The sequence below is a fragment of the Copidosoma floridanum genome, unplaced genomic scaffold (genome assembly GCF_036245765.1).
Source record: "Copidosoma floridanum isolate Cflo_tuat_1 unplaced genomic scaffold, Cflo_Japanese_pri ptg000025l, whole genome shotgun sequence".
Taxonomy (NCBI): domain Eukaryota; kingdom Metazoa; phylum Arthropoda; class Insecta; order Hymenoptera; family Encyrtidae; genus Copidosoma; species Copidosoma floridanum.
In genome coordinates this window covers 1,377,215-1,396,911 of record NW_028321902.1, presented here as the reverse complement: position 1 = coordinate 1,396,911, position 19,697 = coordinate 1,377,215, and the positions used below count along the sequence as shown (strand labels likewise).

Below are 19,697 nucleotides of genomic sequence, written 5' to 3'. Positions count from 1 at the left end.
AAAAAAAAAAAAAAATCAAATAGGATGATGGTAAGAATAGCTTCAATTACCTAACATTCCTATTTTTTTACGAATGCATTGTGTATTAATTACATGTCATAAAACTATGGACAAACCTTTTTATTCTTTAAAGGTGATTTACTTTTTGATACTTTTTTTGTAAAGAACATAAAAAAAAATAACTAACAAAAAAAAGTAATTATACTTCATAAATGTAAATTATCTTTAAAATCTTGTACGATATAGTAAAAATAACGTAATGATAACCTCTTTGCTATATTTTTGTAGGAAACCTTTCATAACAGCTTACCTGTAAATTCCTAATGAACAAACATTCTCCATACGTTCCAAAATCCGTCTGAAAGTTTATGAATAAATCCTCTTCTATCATTATGTAATACTAAAATTATGATAAATAGAATTGATAAAACAGCTACAAGTATGATCAAGAAAATCCAAAGACGCTTGTTGAAAACCTGTTTAATAAAAAGTAATACAAAAAAGGTTATAAACAAATCAAGTGATAAATATTTTACAATCAAAATATTTTACCTCAAAGTAAGCTCTCCATGGAATCTCCTTGGTTCCTGGTAATTATTTATACCATATTGCATCTCGGTATTCCATGATTTCGAACGATATGTCATACTTATCTAGATTTTCGTCGGTTAAAAACTTAATAGGAAGAATTATACTTTTATTTATAAATATTGTAGAATTTATTGATATGTTCTTGACACTTTCGTTAAATTTCCATGACAATCCTGTGTTTAATGCAAAATCTTTAACTTTTTCAGAACCAAAAGTGAAAGGCTACGAATCATACAAAAATATAATAAATTGTTTTTTATGATATGGTTGTGTTAATTAAAACCAAACCAAAGTTTTATCAAACTAATTTTTCACCTCATCAGTAATTTTAATCGACGCCCCACTTAAATTCTTTCGTCTCTGAACTAAAGTTCGCTTATCGAGGGTAGTTAATCCTTTCTCCTTGCTCCACTCGAATAATTTATAAATTTGTAATTTATTCTGGGAGCCGACCGCGAACCATTCCCAAATGTATTTATTGTTTCCACATTTTATGAGCACTTCACTTTTAAGATTCAAGTGAAGGTAATTCTTTTGTGGATATCGGCAAGTGCTATGAATCTTTTCAGTAATGGCAGGCCGGAATAATAATAACCATACGTGAGGCGACAGATTGTGATCCTTCGAAAAGTGTGCGAATTTTTCAAAATCATTGTCAGTATTCAAAAACACCACAAAAAGGGTTTTTGAGTAATTTCTTATTTTTGGGTACTTCGCTGGAAGATCTGACATAGTTAAAGCTACGGAATATACCATTTAACGTGAAAATTCTTTAACCATGTTAACCACTGAATTTATATCTGTGGATTTATGAGAAAAGATTTTGTAATCAAAAATTACTATCGTTTAAATAAAGGCTTTACTTTTGCTTACCTTCATTGCTCCAATAAATGATTCCTATGATGGTGGTCTTATAGATATTTTGTACAGCCAAAATAACCGGAACTTGACTTTCCATGTTGTTTGTTGCGTCACATGGCATGAATAGAACAACGGCCAATATTATAACAAGGCTGGTTAGCTTTATCATATTTGGCTAAAAATGTGTAAATAGAATTTAAATGTTTCCTCATATAATTAAAGAGATCATAACATAAATGTACTTTATACTAGTTAATAAAAGCTATACTGTTTGACGTAAGAACAACTAGTAACAAATAGTAAAACAAATGTTTATTACTATTATTATTCCATGGTTTTAATTACATAAAATTCAAAAAATAAAGAAGACACGTTTCGAATAGAGATTAAAATTTTAATGGAAACATGTAGATTTTGTTTAAGAAATCTTGAAAAAACAAAAATGCTTTGATAGTGTACGTTAGGTTGTGGCACATAATTTTTGATATATTCTACCACTAAATATTTAATCAAGTTCTAGGCATTTTTTGCCCTTTTTACCATATTTTTGCGTTAGCGTATCGTAAAAATTTTTTTAAAAAGACTATAAAAATTAAAAAACAATTTTGACATTCTCTTTTTTGTGATGTCAATAAGTAATATTTGTTAATAGTCGTATGCCATTTGAAATCGACGCTAAGCAAAAATTGGACAAATTTCATGAAATTTCTCAATTTTGGAGCGTTCTTTAACTATTATTTGTCATAACTACTATTTCTCCAACGTCTTATACAGAAACTTCAAGTTTTTGCCAATTGCTCTATTGACATTTTTTCTGAGAAGAGCATGTGCAATTTTCTAGGACACAGATATAATGAAAATAGTAAAACTACTTATGACCAACTATTTTACAATCTTTAACGTTATTTTTCTCGTAATTTTACTCCAACGGGTTTTGGAAAATATCTTAAATAAAAAAATGGAAAGCAAAAAATAAGTTTCATAATGTCGTAAGCGTTTTGAGCCAAAAATATTATTCGAATGTGAGTGAAGTTAAATTATTAAATTTTTTAAACAACCAACTTGTGTGAATTTCAATCCTGAGTTTTTAAGTATATAGTTTCTTTTTTTTAATTTCTATTTGATGATTAATCTAAAATAGTGGAAAAACAAAAAAAAAGTTTTCAACGTCATTATTAAAATGCAAAAATTGATTAAGTTTTTTTTAATACAAAAGAACTTTTTAATATACAAATCTTGGTTATACTAGCTGCGTTACGTCAATTGAAGTTAAGTAAAGTCAGCGCTGTTTTTGCACACATTTTCCATAAGTGTTGTCAACAAAAAGAAAATTGATTATGTTTAAAAAATATTTACTATAAGTTATTACTTCAATATACAAAATACTGCGTTAACTGTCCTCAAACATGACAAAATTTAAGATTTTCTTTGTCAATACAGCGATAATAGTAAGAGTTCATTCAAATGCTTTTTTTGACACACGCTTATAAGGAAAAAAATCAATGTTTCGTTTTTCTTTTTGTTAAAGCAACTTGAAAATAAAAATAATAATGAGAAAAAATAACAATGAAAGAATGTCAGTTTTCATACGTGGTGGCACATGTCGACAAGCCCGAAAGACTTTTTGTGCTTCCCCTGGTTATATGCGCACCAGGTGTAAACTCTACTTTTATTGAAACATTCAAAAATTATTCACTATCTCGTATTAGTCCAAAGATAGCATTTAGTTATTATTGTGCAGTGATATGCTTCCTTAGTATTCAAAATTACATTATTTAAAAGGAAACAAGATGATTGTAACAAGAGCGCGATAAATGTAGTTCTGCAAGAGAGAGGACTCAAGTGTGCGCTTACTTGATAACTTTATTCTGGCGATGCAAACAATGACTTCTGGAACTTCCTTAGATGAAGCCGGGCACAGCTGGAATGGACAATCTTTGGATGCTGAGAGTTTTGGTTTCTCGAGTTTCACAGGACACTTTTCACGGATGAATATCGAGTTGAGCGCTGAACTTCTTTGTCAGTCTGAATCGGAATCGTAGAATGCGGTGATCACTTTTAATTGAGGTGTTGTCTAGCTGACGCACTGCGAGACAGTGACGTGGTAGGGCTGTGCCTTGAAGTGCTTGGAATCCCATTTCCCACTACCAAAATACCCTGGCCATGAAGTGGGAGGAAATTCACGCCCATCGACACTGTCAACCCCTTCCGAACTTCCCCTCTTTTTATTTGTTTTTCCAGATACAAACAAAACAGAAGCCAATCAACGTAGGACAGGTAGCAATGAAACCAATACATGACCAAATTTGAAAGCAACGCGTCATAGGCTTGACGGCCCTTTCACGATTATAGATGTCACAAGAAAACTAAAAATTATGCATAAATTTACGCCTTAGAGTAAATATAGTCTTTGGTTGGTAGCTTTAACGAAGATATTTCTTTGAGGTAGATTTTCAGTAGTCTACATTATGTGATAACGTCTTTTGTTTATCAATTTGTATCTGTGTGTTGTAAGTACATAAAAAGCAAAATAATTTTGGAATAAGGATCAAATCAAAAGTAACAGTAATATTAGATGCATCATTTTTTATTACTCCATAATACGCTTTTATCAAGTACACCGCATTCGATTTGATGTGTTGGTTAGCTCGAATTATTGTTTGCAAAGTGCATATACTGTACTAATCGAATATTTGTGAGCCTGTCTGATTTACCTTTAACGTCGAACAATTTTTTTAAACTTAAAACTATCAGTACAAGTAAAATTTTGTTGAAAAATTACCAGTTACTAGTCCGTACAAACAGTACCACATACAACAATAAGTCTTTACTCTATACGGATAGGATTCCCCAAGCGCCAAAGCACTTAAGCTCTTTTCCTGTGGTTAATATACAATATTAACGGCCTCTTCGCTTTTAGAACCGTTTCTTCGAGCTTTCCCCTTTCAACGTTCGATTTTTTCGATAGCTTATCTGTACTTCCTGGCGTAAAACAAAGAAGCGACACTATACATGTAAAGTTAAGCCGAAGAAGAATACTTGATTCCTCCTGTATCGCGTGTCAGTACAAACGCGTTCAATGAGCATGACGTTTGAATTTTACCACCTTTTACTGCGCAGCTCTGCTTATAATATATTTATAATTGCTCGTTTATGTCCAGCTCGTGTTTTTGTTTCACGTTCATTTTTTCTATAATCTGTTTTTTGAATCAAGCACTGACCCATTTGTAAGTACGTCACGTCATTGATCGAACGCTCTCTTTTGGGGTTTTGTATGGAATCTAAGGCCAATCATTTGTAGGTATGTGTACTTTTTTTTATATTTGATGCTAGTGTAGTGATGTTTGATGAGCACGTGGCCGTTTCCCTGGTAAGGAAAAATAAAAAAAATCAAAGTATGATATTGACCGCAACCTAAAAATAAGCACCAAAATACCTAATCATTTTGGTACAACACATATTGAACAAAATTGAAGGAAATATCCTTCGTTAAGTTTCTGATCTTAAAAAAAATGCTTTTGCATATTACACTATTGTAGTTTATCCAGATGTTAATTTTTATGTCTGGAAGACGTGGCTTTCAAATAATTTTTGAAAAATAAATAACAGAAGTGCAAGCGTTTCAAGTAAATTTTTGCTTTTTAAGCATCTTTCTTAAAACTAAAAAAACCGTCATATTTTTTTTCTATCTTTACTTTTTTGATAGTTCTCTGCGTACAACGACAAAAATTCCATAAAATAAACCAACGCAGGTGCCAGAGATTTGAAATATTAATACTTTCATATGAAATGAATAATATATCAAACCATTTCCAACAACATGACTACCACCACCACACCGGAACAATCCAATTTTGGAGCTCAGTGCCCCAACCAATCACAACCCTACAGATAGGGCCACGTATCTACTCGTAGCAAATGTGAGCTACTTTTACTCCTACGCTTTGAATATTACGGCCAATCTACTCAAACTCGTGTTCTAGCGCCTTTTTTCCCCTGCGACCGCAAGTTTTAGATATATTTGGCCTCTTCTGCTACTGTTTTTATGAGTGTTCCATATATGTATTGATCTTGCGCTTGTCATATGTAGATAAGCTGACGAAGAACTGATTCTTTTTTGTATATGGTTTATTAAAAATAAGAAATTTGCAAGCACATCCAGGTATATACCAACACGTTATGAAATCTGGTTCTATCATGTTTTTTGATTGAGCTCTCGAGCTCACTCCTAATGACAGCATATTTAAATTGAAACTACTTTATCGTAAGTTTGAGGGTCTTATGTACGTTGGGTCTCTTGGTCGTAACGAGGTTCTTACTGAGGCTAGATCTTTACAGCTTTTCGGAAATTTCTTTAAAAATTGTTGTTTAAATGTTGCAAATGTGGGAAAATTCCATACTGATGACTCTAAAGTGGTAATTTATGCAGTTGAGCCTGTAAGAAAAAATGTTTAGGTACGAATCGGAAATGCAAAATTGACTAATTATTCCTTTCCTCTGTTTTTTCATGTGACGTGCGAGATAGTGTAAAGCGTTGCTTTAGATTTTATCGCAATTATATCGCATAAAAAAACAAATGGTATCCTAAGAAACGCTCAGGCTTTGTGAGAAAAATTTTGTATTCTTAAAAGTATTTTCTGATGTAATTTTTTTTCTAGATCACGATTTCAACACACGAGTCAATGACAAAAAAAGTTGAAAATTATCATATGATAAATACTCTACTGAAGACAGATCACAACGCAAAAGATTTTTAGATAGCGTTGTATCAATTGAGAAATGATATTGAAAATGCATTTGTATTCGATCAGCTTCATAAAATAAGCTGTTATTATTTTTTAAAAATTATTAAGAGCATTATTTTATTTAAATTATCACATAGACTCTTATCATTTTGTAAAGGTTTATGGGAGCCTTTATTGTACTTGATTATATTTTCAAAGCTTATTTTTAACTAGAAAAATTATTTCAGAAAAGAGTCTTGATTTATTTAGTTATAATTCAATAACTTAGTGACAACTAAAAAAGCTTATGTTAACATATGGAATTCAGTATGTTTTTTTTCAAAAAAACCTGGAAAAAATATTAATAAAATTCACAAGCTTATGTCATTTTTTTAACAAAACGTAATTTTTTTGAAGCGTTATCTAACACTTTCAATTTTTTGCCTGAACCTCTTTAACAGGTTATACTCTCGTTAAAGTTAAATACACGATTCAGTTACCAATTATATTTTAATTTTGATAATGTTTTTCACTCACATTCCACACTCTTTATTTGATACAAAATCGTATGGTCCCGCAGTATATAAACATTTTAAACGAAAAAAATCATCAATAATGATGTTAGCAAGAATTGGAACAGCTCTGCCCTGAATACACATACACATTCGCATGCACACCGCTAATTGATAATTTAGATTACATATAAATTGAACTATTGAACAAGCAGTTGAAGGCCTTGAAATCGTTTGCAGAGTATATAAACATATTTACTTATATAATCTCAGTGTTTATAATAAATAGTTGAGCAGTGACTCTACTAACATAGTCTATATATACAGACAGCTTGGAGTCTACCGCTTTGAGGAGGATCAATATACAATATAAAAATTTATCATGTGCAGTATAGGTAACGATACAATAACGTTAGTTTGTTATGTGAGGTGCGTTGTTACCATTCGAATAGACAGCATTCAAGCGCTGTCTGTCGATCTAGTACTTCCAAGAGTAAACACATAGTGTGTATTGCAGAAATATATTTATATTGCGAAAGTCACGTGACGATTTGAGATCCCCAATACTCTAATAGTTGTGTTGGCGAAAGGCTGGGTTATAAGCTCAGTCAGTTTAGTCGAAACAAAAAAAAACTCTTTTTTAAGTTATAGAAATTTATCAAATAGACAGTGACATCATCATGTCTTCGTTGCACTCGTGATAAATGATCACGTGACTGTAACTGACTTAACTGTAACTGAGCTTTTCAGGAACACGGCCAATATATTCTTTGATGCATCAGTTGCCACGTGGTTAAGGCTCTCCACTTTCGTAAAGAAATTTAATCCATATTCTCCGCAGCGAGACCAAAAGCCACGCGCTCAGATCCTTAGCAAAAAGAGGGTTATAATAAAGCAACTTTTACCAAATTCAAGCTTCCTTTTTTCACCAATCGAGAAAGCTACGTAACACTGATATTTTTATCAAAATGACCGAAGACATTCTGCCTGAATGGAATACGGAATGGAGAGTTATAGGTAGGCCTGGTAGAGAATCTTGTGCAGGTCGTCAGACTATGCCTCCAAGCAACATGTCTGAAGAGGCGAGACAGTTGGAAATTAAACCAAGCAATGACTTTAACATCCCAACCAACAATGACAAGGTAAGGCCATAAGCAATAATACACATATATTTTAATTTTCTTAGACTCTTTGAAACTCAATAGAAAAACGCATTTGTAGAAGATCCATCTATTAAAAATAGATATCGCAGAATTTTTCAAGGAGACACTCAACGCCATCGTAAGTATCGAAGTGCTTTGTTCAAGTATTTGTCTTGTACTTTAAAAATATTCAATATTTCTCGCGTTAAATGCTTAAATCAAGTTAAAAAATATATGTGCTGACTGAAGTTATTTTCTGCTTTATCGCGAATTGCGATCAAACAATAGGCATGACCAAAAAATCTCTACCCGTCAGATGTCTTATAATACTATGTTACTTATACGCATGTCCTTTTTTTTATTAGAAGAAAATACATTTTAAAAAAATATGCTTAATTTTTAGGTCAAAGGTAAATCCATTATGGTAACGGGAATCAAGAAAGTTGAAGATGACAAGGACAAAAACGCGTCGTCAGAAACCACCCTAAGCTTCAACATTCCAGAAAAGTATGATGTGGATAAGGTTGAGGCGTGGTTCGACTCAGAAAATGTCTTGTGTATATTTTTCCCTCTAAAAAATGAGCCAATTGTCCATGAATAAACTTTAATCATCATTAAAAATATCGGATGATTCATGGTTACAGTTGACAGATGAGAATGTAAGAATAGAAATAATAAATAATGTCATTTTATGATTTCATATATTTTTTTACGAATGAATAACCCAAGCAGTTTGAGATTTTATAGTTATAATCACGCTAACAAAATTGTCTCTTGATTTTTTTTGTTACGAATTGTTCCACAGGCTTTACTTTCTTTGACGCAGCTAAGACATTGTTGCTACAAAAGAAATTTCCAGCAAAAATCATTATATGCCAGACTTTACATAGCAATTTAATGGTTAAATATATAAACCGAACTTTCTATCCACTCTGGATATAGATTTTTCCTGTAGAAACCAGAATTCCTACGTAATATTTATTGTCAGAATCGTGATAAACTATACCAGATTTATTTCATATATTATTTATTCTGATACGTTTACAGAATTTTATACACTGATTCGCTATAAATATCATAAACACTTTAATAAAACGATCAGGTTACAGTTCCCAAGATAAAGCAAATTTTGAGACACTTGATATTATTGTTAACATACATCACGTAAAGTGGTTAGTGACGAATAAACTTACTATTCTTTTTTTTTTTTATTATGAAAAGCTTATAGTTTTTATTTAAGTTTAACGTTTCATAAAATACTACCATTTAATTTAGTAATCATTCTTATAAGATGACCCTTATACCATTTTACTTTTGCCCTGTATTTTGTCGCCTATAACATCTAAGATTGTGGATTTCGTTTATAGCCAGGTTCTCCGATCATTTTACACTGTTCCTTAATTAATTGTAATTCAGACAACCGACATACGTCAACATCATATTAATATGCTAGCATTATTTCTAATTTGTCTAGTTTTCTCTTGCATACAACTTTAACACTCTTCGCTATGCATCGTTAGCTTTTGCTATTATATGTCTGTGGCTGATAATGGTCTATGGATTTATTTTTTTGTATTTTTGTTGCACGTTGATCCCCTGAATTCGGTTAGTAAAGGTGTTTGACTGAATTTGTTAGAAATTGATTGATAGTAACAATTTTTAGTCACAAAATGCGAACAATTTTATTTTCTCTCCAAATAATGGTTCTCATATTCCTTGTCATATTATAAACAAAAAACTAAATGTGATGTCAGCCCTTTATGTTTTGGGTGGAAATTTTTCGAAGTTTGATAAAATAATGTTATTACGGTTTCTAACTACATATTATTTACATGTTTACATAATTATTTTCAACTCACCTAGGCTTCAATTTCACCTACAAATCCAAAAAGTGTATTTCACGAGGATCGATAAATTTTGCATTCAACATTTTGTCTACAAATGGTACATCACACGATTTAAAATACAATGTTATACTTGTCGTAAAATGTAGTAAAACTCTTAAGTAGTCTTACTTTAAACCTACATTACTAAGTATTACTATATTTTTTAAAAAGTTATGATACTCTTTTAATTACTACAAAAGAATTGCCAAAATCTCAGGAAGGCCAATTTAATGTTGTCTGTAAAGTTAAATCAGAAAAATATTTGGTTAAACATAAGTTTGTACAGAAGGTTTCTTATGAATTCGATGTACGCGTCAAATTAGGAAACACTGCTAACTTTTTCCATAATCATTAAAAAAAAATTTTATTAAAGTTAACTACGGTTTAAATAATTTTCTTGGTTGAAAAAAATTAACTTAAAATTTCAGCGAACCTAGCATCAATGTTCTTAAATTCATTGACTCACAATTATTTCATAATGTGACATAGGTGTACAGCAGCATAGGTCAGTGTGAAGTCCTTTTTATGGGGTATAAGGCCAAAAGGGGCGTGGTTGCGGCTCCCTGTACTGAGAATATATTGAAAAAGGCTTTCCATCGTTGTATAAACGGTTGGTTTTCTTCGGTTTTCTAATTTTCTTGATTTTCCTACATGATTTTCTTACAAAATATAGTACAATATGTCTGTGACACATTTCATATAAAAATATGATGAAGCTAAGGACAAATCCACTTATTAAAAATACAAACAGTGGGGTGACCTCAGTCATACCAAATGATGTAAATGAAACTTTTTTTAAAATGCGATCAGTGTCAAGACTTTCCTTTCTCTTCCGAGATATTAATCCACTCTCTCTGTACTTCAGAATACTAAAAAAAAATTATGTTAATATTCTGACACAATAATTTTTTTTTAAATTTTTAATACTTACTGATGATTTAAAAATTCAAGAAGTGGATCTCCTTTGGTCAGAGCAATACCTTTTTCTCTAATATTGCGTAGTGGAATAGCTAAGATTTTGCAACGGACCTTAAAAATTACTGGACGTCGTAATATATCGGGTGTATATAAAACTACCTTTTCATTGCATATCTAAAATTTAAAAATACTTGAAATTAACCATAGACGGAAAAATAATCAATTTGAATTTATTAAACCCTTATAGCTTTGAGAACTTTTTAAAATTTAATTTAGTATGGCAGCCTGTAACTTGATTGACACTTTCACTCACGCCCACGCGTACAAAATCACACACCCACCCACTGACCCACACACACACACACACACACACCAATACACATATAGATTTATTGGTGTAATCGTCTACAATTATATGGAAACATTCAATAACGTCTTTATAGTATTACTTTTCGAGTAAAATGTTTCAGATTTTTCTTGTATTGACTTTTGTAGAACATTTTTTTTGTACTAAAAATAGTGTTCCGTAGTAATATATAAAAAACTATCCTTTGAGAAACACTTTTACCACCATTTCGCGTAGATTCACAAAAGTTCATGAAATACAAGTATTAGAAATAATTGTTTATGCTATTGTAAGAGACGATACATTGTTAAACATTAAAAAAAATTATTAACACACTAACTTAATATTTTAAATTACCTGCTGTAAGGCATCTTCTGGGGTTGTAGGTAGACTATTCACGTCCTTCAAAAACAATCTTAGTTCAGTATTTATATCGTTCTCTGAGCTCTAAAAAAATGGCATTAAATGAAGTTTTTACATATAATAATAATTTTATATTTAGTTTGAACTTTATAAAATTACCGAGAAAAGCGTTAAATAGTCGAATTCTTTATCCATGATCAATTGATATGTTTTATCCTCCAAGAATCCCCTCGCATTTTTAAATGGAATGTGTGGTATTGAAACTGTAGCGAAGCTTGTGAAACAGCCTGCGTACATTGATATAATAATAAATGCCGTCAGATATAGAGATAGTCTAGCCATCTTCGATGATATGGAATTGAATTGTACATCTGTAAATTTTGAAAGAATCCAAGTATAGTTAATCAATGTTATTGTATAAGTTCTTAAACTACCTTTGTTTAATTATTTCCAATAGTATATGATGGGCATACAAGTGCGTAGGACATAAATTTGGCAAACGTGAATAGTTATTAATAGTTTCAAAATTTTTTAAATTTAAGTTTCCAAAAATCATGCAAAATCTAAAGAAGTGTCCCATGCATATAACGTACAGAAAAATAATTTTGCCTAGTTGAGACGAGAACCCCTCCCCTAGCCCTTTAAAAGGTAATACAGTTGTTTTTTTTAATTTCTAAATTTTTGTGCACACCTTCTTTTTTTGAAGAAGCTTTCGCCTTCAGGTTATAGATCTTCTGTGGGGAGATTACTATATTTTATCGCTTCGTACAGTATTTTAAAATAGCACCACCTTCAGGAGAAAATATGTCAACACTAACTAACATGGTGCACAGTCTCTTAAGGACAATAATCTGTTACAAGCGTTCATTTCAACAATAACGTATCTTTAACAACTAACGTTATTTCTTTGGGCATAGGGTATCTTTTCGAGCTAAAAAAACCTCATACAGTAGTAAGTATATACAAAAAATTTTTTTCCCCCACATGTTTTAATTTAGTGAGTGATTATTGTGGTTTTCCTCGAATATCAAATATTTTCGTCGAGTAATTTCAAGACAGTACTTTTCTTGCTACTGGGAACTTTTAAATGCTACTTTCTCCTGACCTTTTTCAACTAATGGGTGGCGTTAATACCATACGACACACATCCGAAACGTTTGATATCCTTGCGTCCGTGGTGCGATGTATATATATACAATAGAGCTATTTTGCTGCCCGAAGGTTCCGAGGCAGGCTTGATGGACCTATCTATAGCCCTAGATGGATGGTACTTGTGTGCCGAACATTAATTTTCCTACCAAGGGCAAAAACCGAAACGGCTGAGATAGGAAATAATAATAAATAATTTTTATACTTAACAGTGCATGTCGCCAAAGCAAGCACCGGGCCCGAGGGACTCCAACCTCTTGGGTTTTAAGTATAGATAATAATTACAAAATATATTGAGATCTTGTACTTTGGATTTTTTGTTAACTTAAAAACCACTGGGGTTAAGAGGATGAGGATTTTCACTTCATATTTCAGATGAATGTTAAAATCATTTAAATGACAAAAATGTTTCAATTTTAACTCAAAAAAAATTTTTTTTTATTTGATAGACGCACTTTTAACTTTTAACTTTAAACATAACGCTTCGTAAGTCAATCAAAAAAATGCCGTAATGATCCTTTATTTAAAAAGATTTTTTCCTTTTAACAAACCCTTGGTATATGGCTTATCTTGCTCAAAATGTCAGAAACTGTACAGAAAGAATCGTGAGCACGGTTTCCATTTGGGATAACAAACTTTACTTAATTGTTAACAAGATTATTACATCTATATATAAAACGTCCGATATGAATATAATACACTAAAAGAAAAAAAAAAAAAGAATTGTAAAAATATCCGTCAAAAGTTGCTATTCTGTAGAGTAAATCGAATGTAAACTGGCGAAAAAGGAAAAAGTTATTATTTTTAAAAATTATCGTTTAAACAGTTTAAATTATGGTGAAAACAGTAAAAATTTTTAATCGGTTTATTTTTTGTAAGTAAACTGTACTATCCGATCCTTTTAGGATTTACTGTTCCAGCATAGTCTTTTTGACTGTTCTAACCATAATTTTTACTATTCAAACTATAATTTTTACTGTTAAAACGATAATCTTCACTATTCAAAATAATAATAATTATTTTCTCTTTTGCCAGCTTGCATACGATTGACTGTATGGAATAGTAATTTTGCTGTATTTTTAAAGTAATTTTTATTTTTTTCTCTCAGTGTAATAGATTTAATTTTGGCACGTTGATTACAAAAAACGGTGTCACCTTGACTGAAACCTGTGTTTACGATTATTTCCTTGTGGCACATGATACCACAACCATCAAAATTTTTAATAAAAATGAAGGGAAAAATTTGGACAGTCTTCTGTGTACTCACTCATATAAATCTTTGAGTCATACTTATTCAACGCTATCAACGCAGTCAATACTGAGTAAATTAGAATTAGTATATTTTGCTTAATTTGAAATATTCATACATTTTTATAATTCAGTTCCTATGAATCTGAAATTTCAATGCCTCGTATCAAAGAAGAATAGCTGCCAGTGATAACTAAAACTTCTTGAAAAGAAGCGATGATAAGTTTAACAAGGTTTGGTTTAATACTGTATGCTTCTCGTATACAGCTAAACATAAATATGCCACGCATTCGATCATTGGAAAAATAATTATTAACAAAGCTTGATAATGATTTTTAAATATAATTTTTTATGATTCTTTTTTTTTTTAATAATGTTTTAAATAATAATTGAATACACCCCTAACATTCGCATATTTAAATTTTATTGGACTAAATGTAACTGTACTGATCTCTTACGCATGTACAAATGATAAAATAACGCATAATAAAGTAAAAATAACTCAACAATAGTACGTGTATGTGTAGCAATATTAAAAAACTACTTTTGGTAAGAAAATTAACTTTATATGTTACTTTAAAGAAGAAAAGCATCAGGAGAAAATGAGAAATGCGTCAATTACCTCACATTTCTATTAATTTACGCATTTGTATATTACTTTTTACAAAACGATGGATAAAAATTTTTATTCTTTAATAGTCATGAACTACTTAATATGTTTGATGTAAAAATACGATACAGTATAAATAACGTAATGTTAACCTCTGCTGTGTTTTTGTAGGAAACCTTTCAAAACAGCTTACCTGTAAATTCCTGATGAACAAACGTCCTCCATACGTTCAAAAAACCGTCTGACAGTTTATAAGTAAATCCTCTTCTATCATTATGTAATAACAATATTATGCTGAATAGAATTGATGAAATAGCTACGAGTATAATCAAAAAAATCCAAATACGCTTACTGAAGACCTGTTTAATAAAAAGAATATGAAACGTTACAAAGAAATAAAGTCATGAATATTTTACAATCAAAATATTTTACCTCAAAGTAAGCGTTCCATGGAATTTCCTTAGTTCCTGGTAATTTATACCATATTGCATCTCGGTATTCCATGATTTCAAACGTAATGTCACACTTGTCTAGATTTTCGTTGGTTAAAAACGTGTCAGGAAAAATTATACTTTCATTTAATAATTTTGTGCAAGTAGTTGATGTGTTCTTAACACTTTCGTTAAATTCCCTTTTGATGTATGTAAGGTTTTCATATGTATACGATAACCCTGTTTGTAATGCAAAATCTTTAACTATTTTGGAACCAAAAGTGAAAGGCTACGAATCATACCAAAATACAATAAATTAATTTTTATGATATGGTTGTGTTAATTTAAAATAAACCAAAGTTTTATCAAACTATATTTTCACCTCATCAGTAATTTTAATCGACGCCGCGCTTAAATTCTTTCGTCTCTGAACTAAAGTTCGCTTATCGAGGGTAGTTAATCCTTTCTCCTTGCTCCACTCGAATAATTTATAAATTTGTAATTTATTCTGGGAGCCGACAGCGAACAATTCCCGAATGTATTTATTGTTTCCACATTTTATGAGCACTTCACTTTTTAGATTCAAGTGGAGGTAATTCTTTTGTGGATATCGACAAGTGCTATGAATCTCTTCAGTAACGGCAGGCCGAAATAACAAAAGCCATACGTGAGGCGATAGATTGTGATCCTTCGAGAAGTGTGTAAATTTTTCGAAATCATTGTCAGTATTCAAAAACACCACAAAAAGGGTTTTTGAGTAATTTCTTATTTTTGGGTACTTCGCTGGAAGATCTGATATAGTTGAAGCTACGGAATATACCATTTTACGCGAAAATTCTTTAACCATGTTAACCACCGAATGTATATCTGTAGATACAAGAAAAAAATTTTTGTAATTAAAAATTAATATCGTTTTAATAAGCGCTTTACTTTCGCTCACCTTCATTGCTCCTATAAATGATTCCTATGCTGGTGGTCTTATAGATATTTTGTACAGCCAAAATTAACGGAACTTGACTTTCCATGTTTTTTGTTGCATCGCATGGCATGAATAAAACACCGGCCAATATTATAACAAGGCTGGTTAGCTTCATCATTTTTGGCTAAAAATGTGTAAATAGAATTCAAATGTTTTCTCATATAATTAAAGAGATCATAACATAAATGTACTTTATACGAGTTAATAAAAGCGATACTGTTTGACGTAAGAACAACTAGTAACAAATAGTAAAACAAATGTTTATTACTATTTTTATTCCATGGTTTAAATTACATAAAATATAAAAAATAAAGAAGACGCGTTTCGAATAGAAATAAAAATTTTTATGAAAACATGTAGATTTTGTTTGAGAAATCTTGAAAAAACAAAAATGCTTTGATAGTATACGTTAGGTTGTGGCACATAATTTTTCATATATTCTACCACTCAATTTTTAATCAAGTTCTAGGCATTTTTTGCCCTTTTTACCATATTTTTGCGTTAGCGTGTCTTAAAAAATTTTTGAAAAGGACAATAAAAATTTAAAAACAATTTTGACAGTCTCTTTCTTATGATGTCATTAAGTAATTTGTGTTAATAGGCGTATGTCATTTGAAATCGACGCGAAGAAAAAATTGGACAAATTTCATGAAATTTTTTAATTTTGGAGCGTTCTTAACTATTATTTATCATAACTACTATTTCTCCAACGTCTTATGCAGAAACTTCAAGTTTTTGCCAATTGCTCTATTGACGTTTTTTCTGAGAAGAGCCTGTACAACTTTCTAGAACACAGATATAATAAAAATAGTAAAACTACTTATGACCAACTATTTTACAATATTTAACGTTATTTTGCTCGTAATTTCACTCCAACGGATTTTGGAAAATATCTTGAATAAAAAAATGGAAAGCACAAAATAAGTTTCATAATGTCATAAGCGTTTTAAGCCAAAAATTATTCGAATGTGAGTAAAGTTAAATTATTAAATTTTTTAAATAGCCAACTTGTGTAAATTTCAATCCTGAGTTTTTAAGTATATGGTGTCTTTTTTTAAATTTCTATTTGATGATTAATCTAAAATAGTGGAAAAACAAAAAAAAAGTTTTCAACGTCATTATTAAAATGCAAAAAATGATTAAGTTTTTTTTAATACAAAAGAACTTTTTAATATAAAAATCTTAGTTATACTAGCTGCGTTACGTCAATTGAAGTTAAGTAAAGTCAGCGCTGTTTTTGCACAAATTTTCCATAAGTGTTGTCAACAAAAAGACAATGGATTATGTTTAAAAAATATTTACTACAAGTTATTACTTCAATATACAAAATACTGCGTTAACTGTCCTCAAACATGACAAAATTTAAGATTTTCTTTGTCAATACAGCATTAATAGTAAGAGTTCATTCAAATGCTTTTTTTGACACACGCTTATAAGGAACAAAATCAATGTTTCGGTTTTCTTTTTGTTAAAGCAACTTGAAGATAAAAATAATAATGAGAAAAAATAACAATGAAAGAATGTCAGTTTTCATACGTGGTGGCACATGTCGACAAGCCCGAAAGACTTTTTGTGCTTCCCCTGGTTATATGCGCACCAGGTGTAAACTCTACTATTATTAAAACATTCAAAAATTATTTACTTTCTCGTATTAGTCCAAAGATAGCATTTAATTATTATTGTGCAGTGATAAGCTTCCTTAGTATTTAAAATTACATTATTTAAAAGGAAACAAGATGATTGTAACAAGAGCGCAATGAATGTAGTTCTGCAAGAGAAAGGACTTATAGGTGTGCACTTACTTGATAACTTTATTCTGGTGATGCAAACAATGACTTCTGGAACTTTCTTAGATGAAGCTGGGCACGGCTGGAATGGACAATCTTTGGATGCTGAGAGTTTTGGTTTCTCGAGTTTCACAGGACACTTTTCACGGATGAATATCGAGTTGAGCGCTGAACTCCTTTGTCAGTCTGAATCGGAATCGTAGAATGCGGTGATCACTTTAGGTTAAGTTGTTGTCTAGTTGACGCACTGCGAGACAGTGACGTGGTAGGGCTGTGCCTTGAAGTGCTTTGAATCCCATTTCCTACCACCAAAATTTCCTGGCCATGAAGTGGGAGGAAATACACGCCCATCGACACTGTCAACCCCTTCCGAACTTCCCCTCTTTTTATTTGTTTTTCCAGATACAAACAAAACAGAAGCCAATCAACGTAGGACAGGTAGCAATGAAACCAATACATGACCAAATTTGAAAGCAGCGCGTCATAGGCTTGACGGCCCTTCTACGACCGTAGATGTCACAAGAAAACTAATAATTATGCATAAATTTACGCCTTAGAGTAAATATAGTCTTTGGTTGGTAGCTTTAAGGAAGATATTTCTTTGAGGTAGATTTTCAGTAGTCTACATTATGTGATAACGTCTTTTGTTTATCAATTTGTATCTGTGTGTTGTAAGTACATAAAAAGCAAAATAATTTTGGAATAAGGATCAAATCAAAAGTAACAGTAATATTAGATGCATCATTTTTTATTACTCCATAATACGCTTTTATCAAGTACACCGCATTCGATTTGATGTGTTGGTTAGCTCGAATTATTGTTCGCAAAGTGCATATACTGTACTAATCGAATATTTGTGAGCCTGTCTGATTTACCTTTAACGTCGAACAATTTTTTTAAACTCAAAACTATAAGTACAAGTAAAATTTAGTTGAAAAATTACCACTTACTAGTCCGTACAAACAGTACCACATACAACAATAAGTCTTTATACGGATAGGATTCCCCAAGCGCCAAAGCACTTAAGCTCTTTTCCTGTAGTTAATATACAATATTAACGGCCTCTTCGCTTTTAGAAACGTTTCTTCGAGCTTTCCCCTTTCAACGTTCGAATTTTTCGATAGCTTATCTGTACTTCCTGGCGTAAAACAAAGAAGCGACACTATACATGTAAAGTTAAGCCGAAGAAGAATACTTGATTCCTCCTGTATCGCGTGTCAGTACAAACGCGTTCAATGAGCATGACGTTTGAATTTTACCACCTTTTACTGCGCAGCTCTGCTTATAATATATTTATAATTGCTCGTTTATGTCCAGCTCGTGTTTTTGTTTCACGTTCATTTTTTCTATTATCTGTTTTTGGAATCAAGCACTGACCCATTTGTAAGTACGTCGTGTCATTGATCGAACGCTCTCTTTTGGGTGTTTGTATGGAATCACTAGGCAATCATTTGTAGGTGTGTGTACTTTTTTTTATATTTGATGCAATTGTAGTGATGTTTCGACGAGAACGTGGCTTTTTTCTCTGGTAAAAAGGAACCAAAAAAATCAAAGTATGATATTGACCGCAAGATAAAAATAAGCACCAAAATACCTACTCATTTAGTCCAGCACATACTAAACAAAACTAAAGGAAAATTCCTTTGTTACTATTTTGATGTTTAAAAAAATGCTTTTGCATATTAGACTACTGTAGTTTATCTAGTTTGTAGGTGTGTGTACTATTTTTTTAAAATTAAATGCCAGTTCAGTGATTTAATAAGAATGTGGCCTTTTCTCTGGTAAGGAAAAACCAAAAAAATGAAAGTATGATATTCTCCGCAAGCTCAAAACAAGCATCAAAATATCTACTTATTTTATGTGCAGCACATACTGAACGAAACTGAAGGAAATACCTTTTGTTAGGATTTTGATGATTTTTAGGTCTTGAAGACGTATGTTGTAAATAATTTTAGAAACATTAGTTACAAAAGTGCAAGTGATTCAAGTGGATCATCATTATTTATTATGAAAAATTTTAACAAAAAGAACCATAGACTTTCGAATAAACAAAATTTTTATATTTTAAGCGGTTTTCTAAACTCTAAGAAAATCCTTATATTTTTTCTTTTCCTACCTTAACTTTTTTGATAGTTCTCTACGTACAACGA

General features: G+C 31.1%; 1 protein-coding gene across 2 annotated transcripts; it reads left to right on the top strand.

Moving 5' to 3' along the window:
- The first annotated feature begins 4,701 nt into the window (after window positions 1-4,701).
- LOC149373892 (uncharacterized) lies at window positions 4,702-8,480 on the top strand. Of its 2 annotated transcripts, none has more exons than XM_089595408.1 (4): window positions 4,702-4,753; window positions 7,439-7,830; window positions 7,910-7,969; window positions 8,234-8,480. In XM_089595408.1, exons 2-4 carry the CDS (start codon window positions 7,657-7,659, stop codon window positions 8,429-8,431), a joined length of 432 nt encoding a protein of 143 aa, XP_089451534.1. In that variant the 5' UTR covers window positions 4,702-4,753; window positions 7,439-7,656; the 3' UTR covers window positions 8,432-8,480. The 2 variants fall into 2 exon arrangements, with proteins under 2 accessions (XP_089451534.1, XP_089451535.1); XM_089595409.1 differs by having other exon boundaries at window positions 4,742-4,753; window positions 7,604-7,830.
- The last annotated feature ends 11,217 nt before the right edge of the window (window positions 8,481-19,697 follow it).

Coding starts and splice junctions, on each gene's coding strand:
- LOC149373892 (XM_089595408.1), top strand. CDS start 7,657: ATGACCGAAGACATTCTGCCTGAATGGAATACGGAATGGAGAGTTATA. Junction 7,831..7,909: donor TCCCAACCAACAATGACAAG/GTAAGGCCATAA, acceptor ACGCATTTGTAG/AAGATCCATCTATTAAAAAT. Junction 7,970..8,233: donor AGGAGACACTCAACGCCATC/GTAAGTATCGAA, acceptor CTTAATTTTTAG/GTCAAAGGTAAATCCATTAT.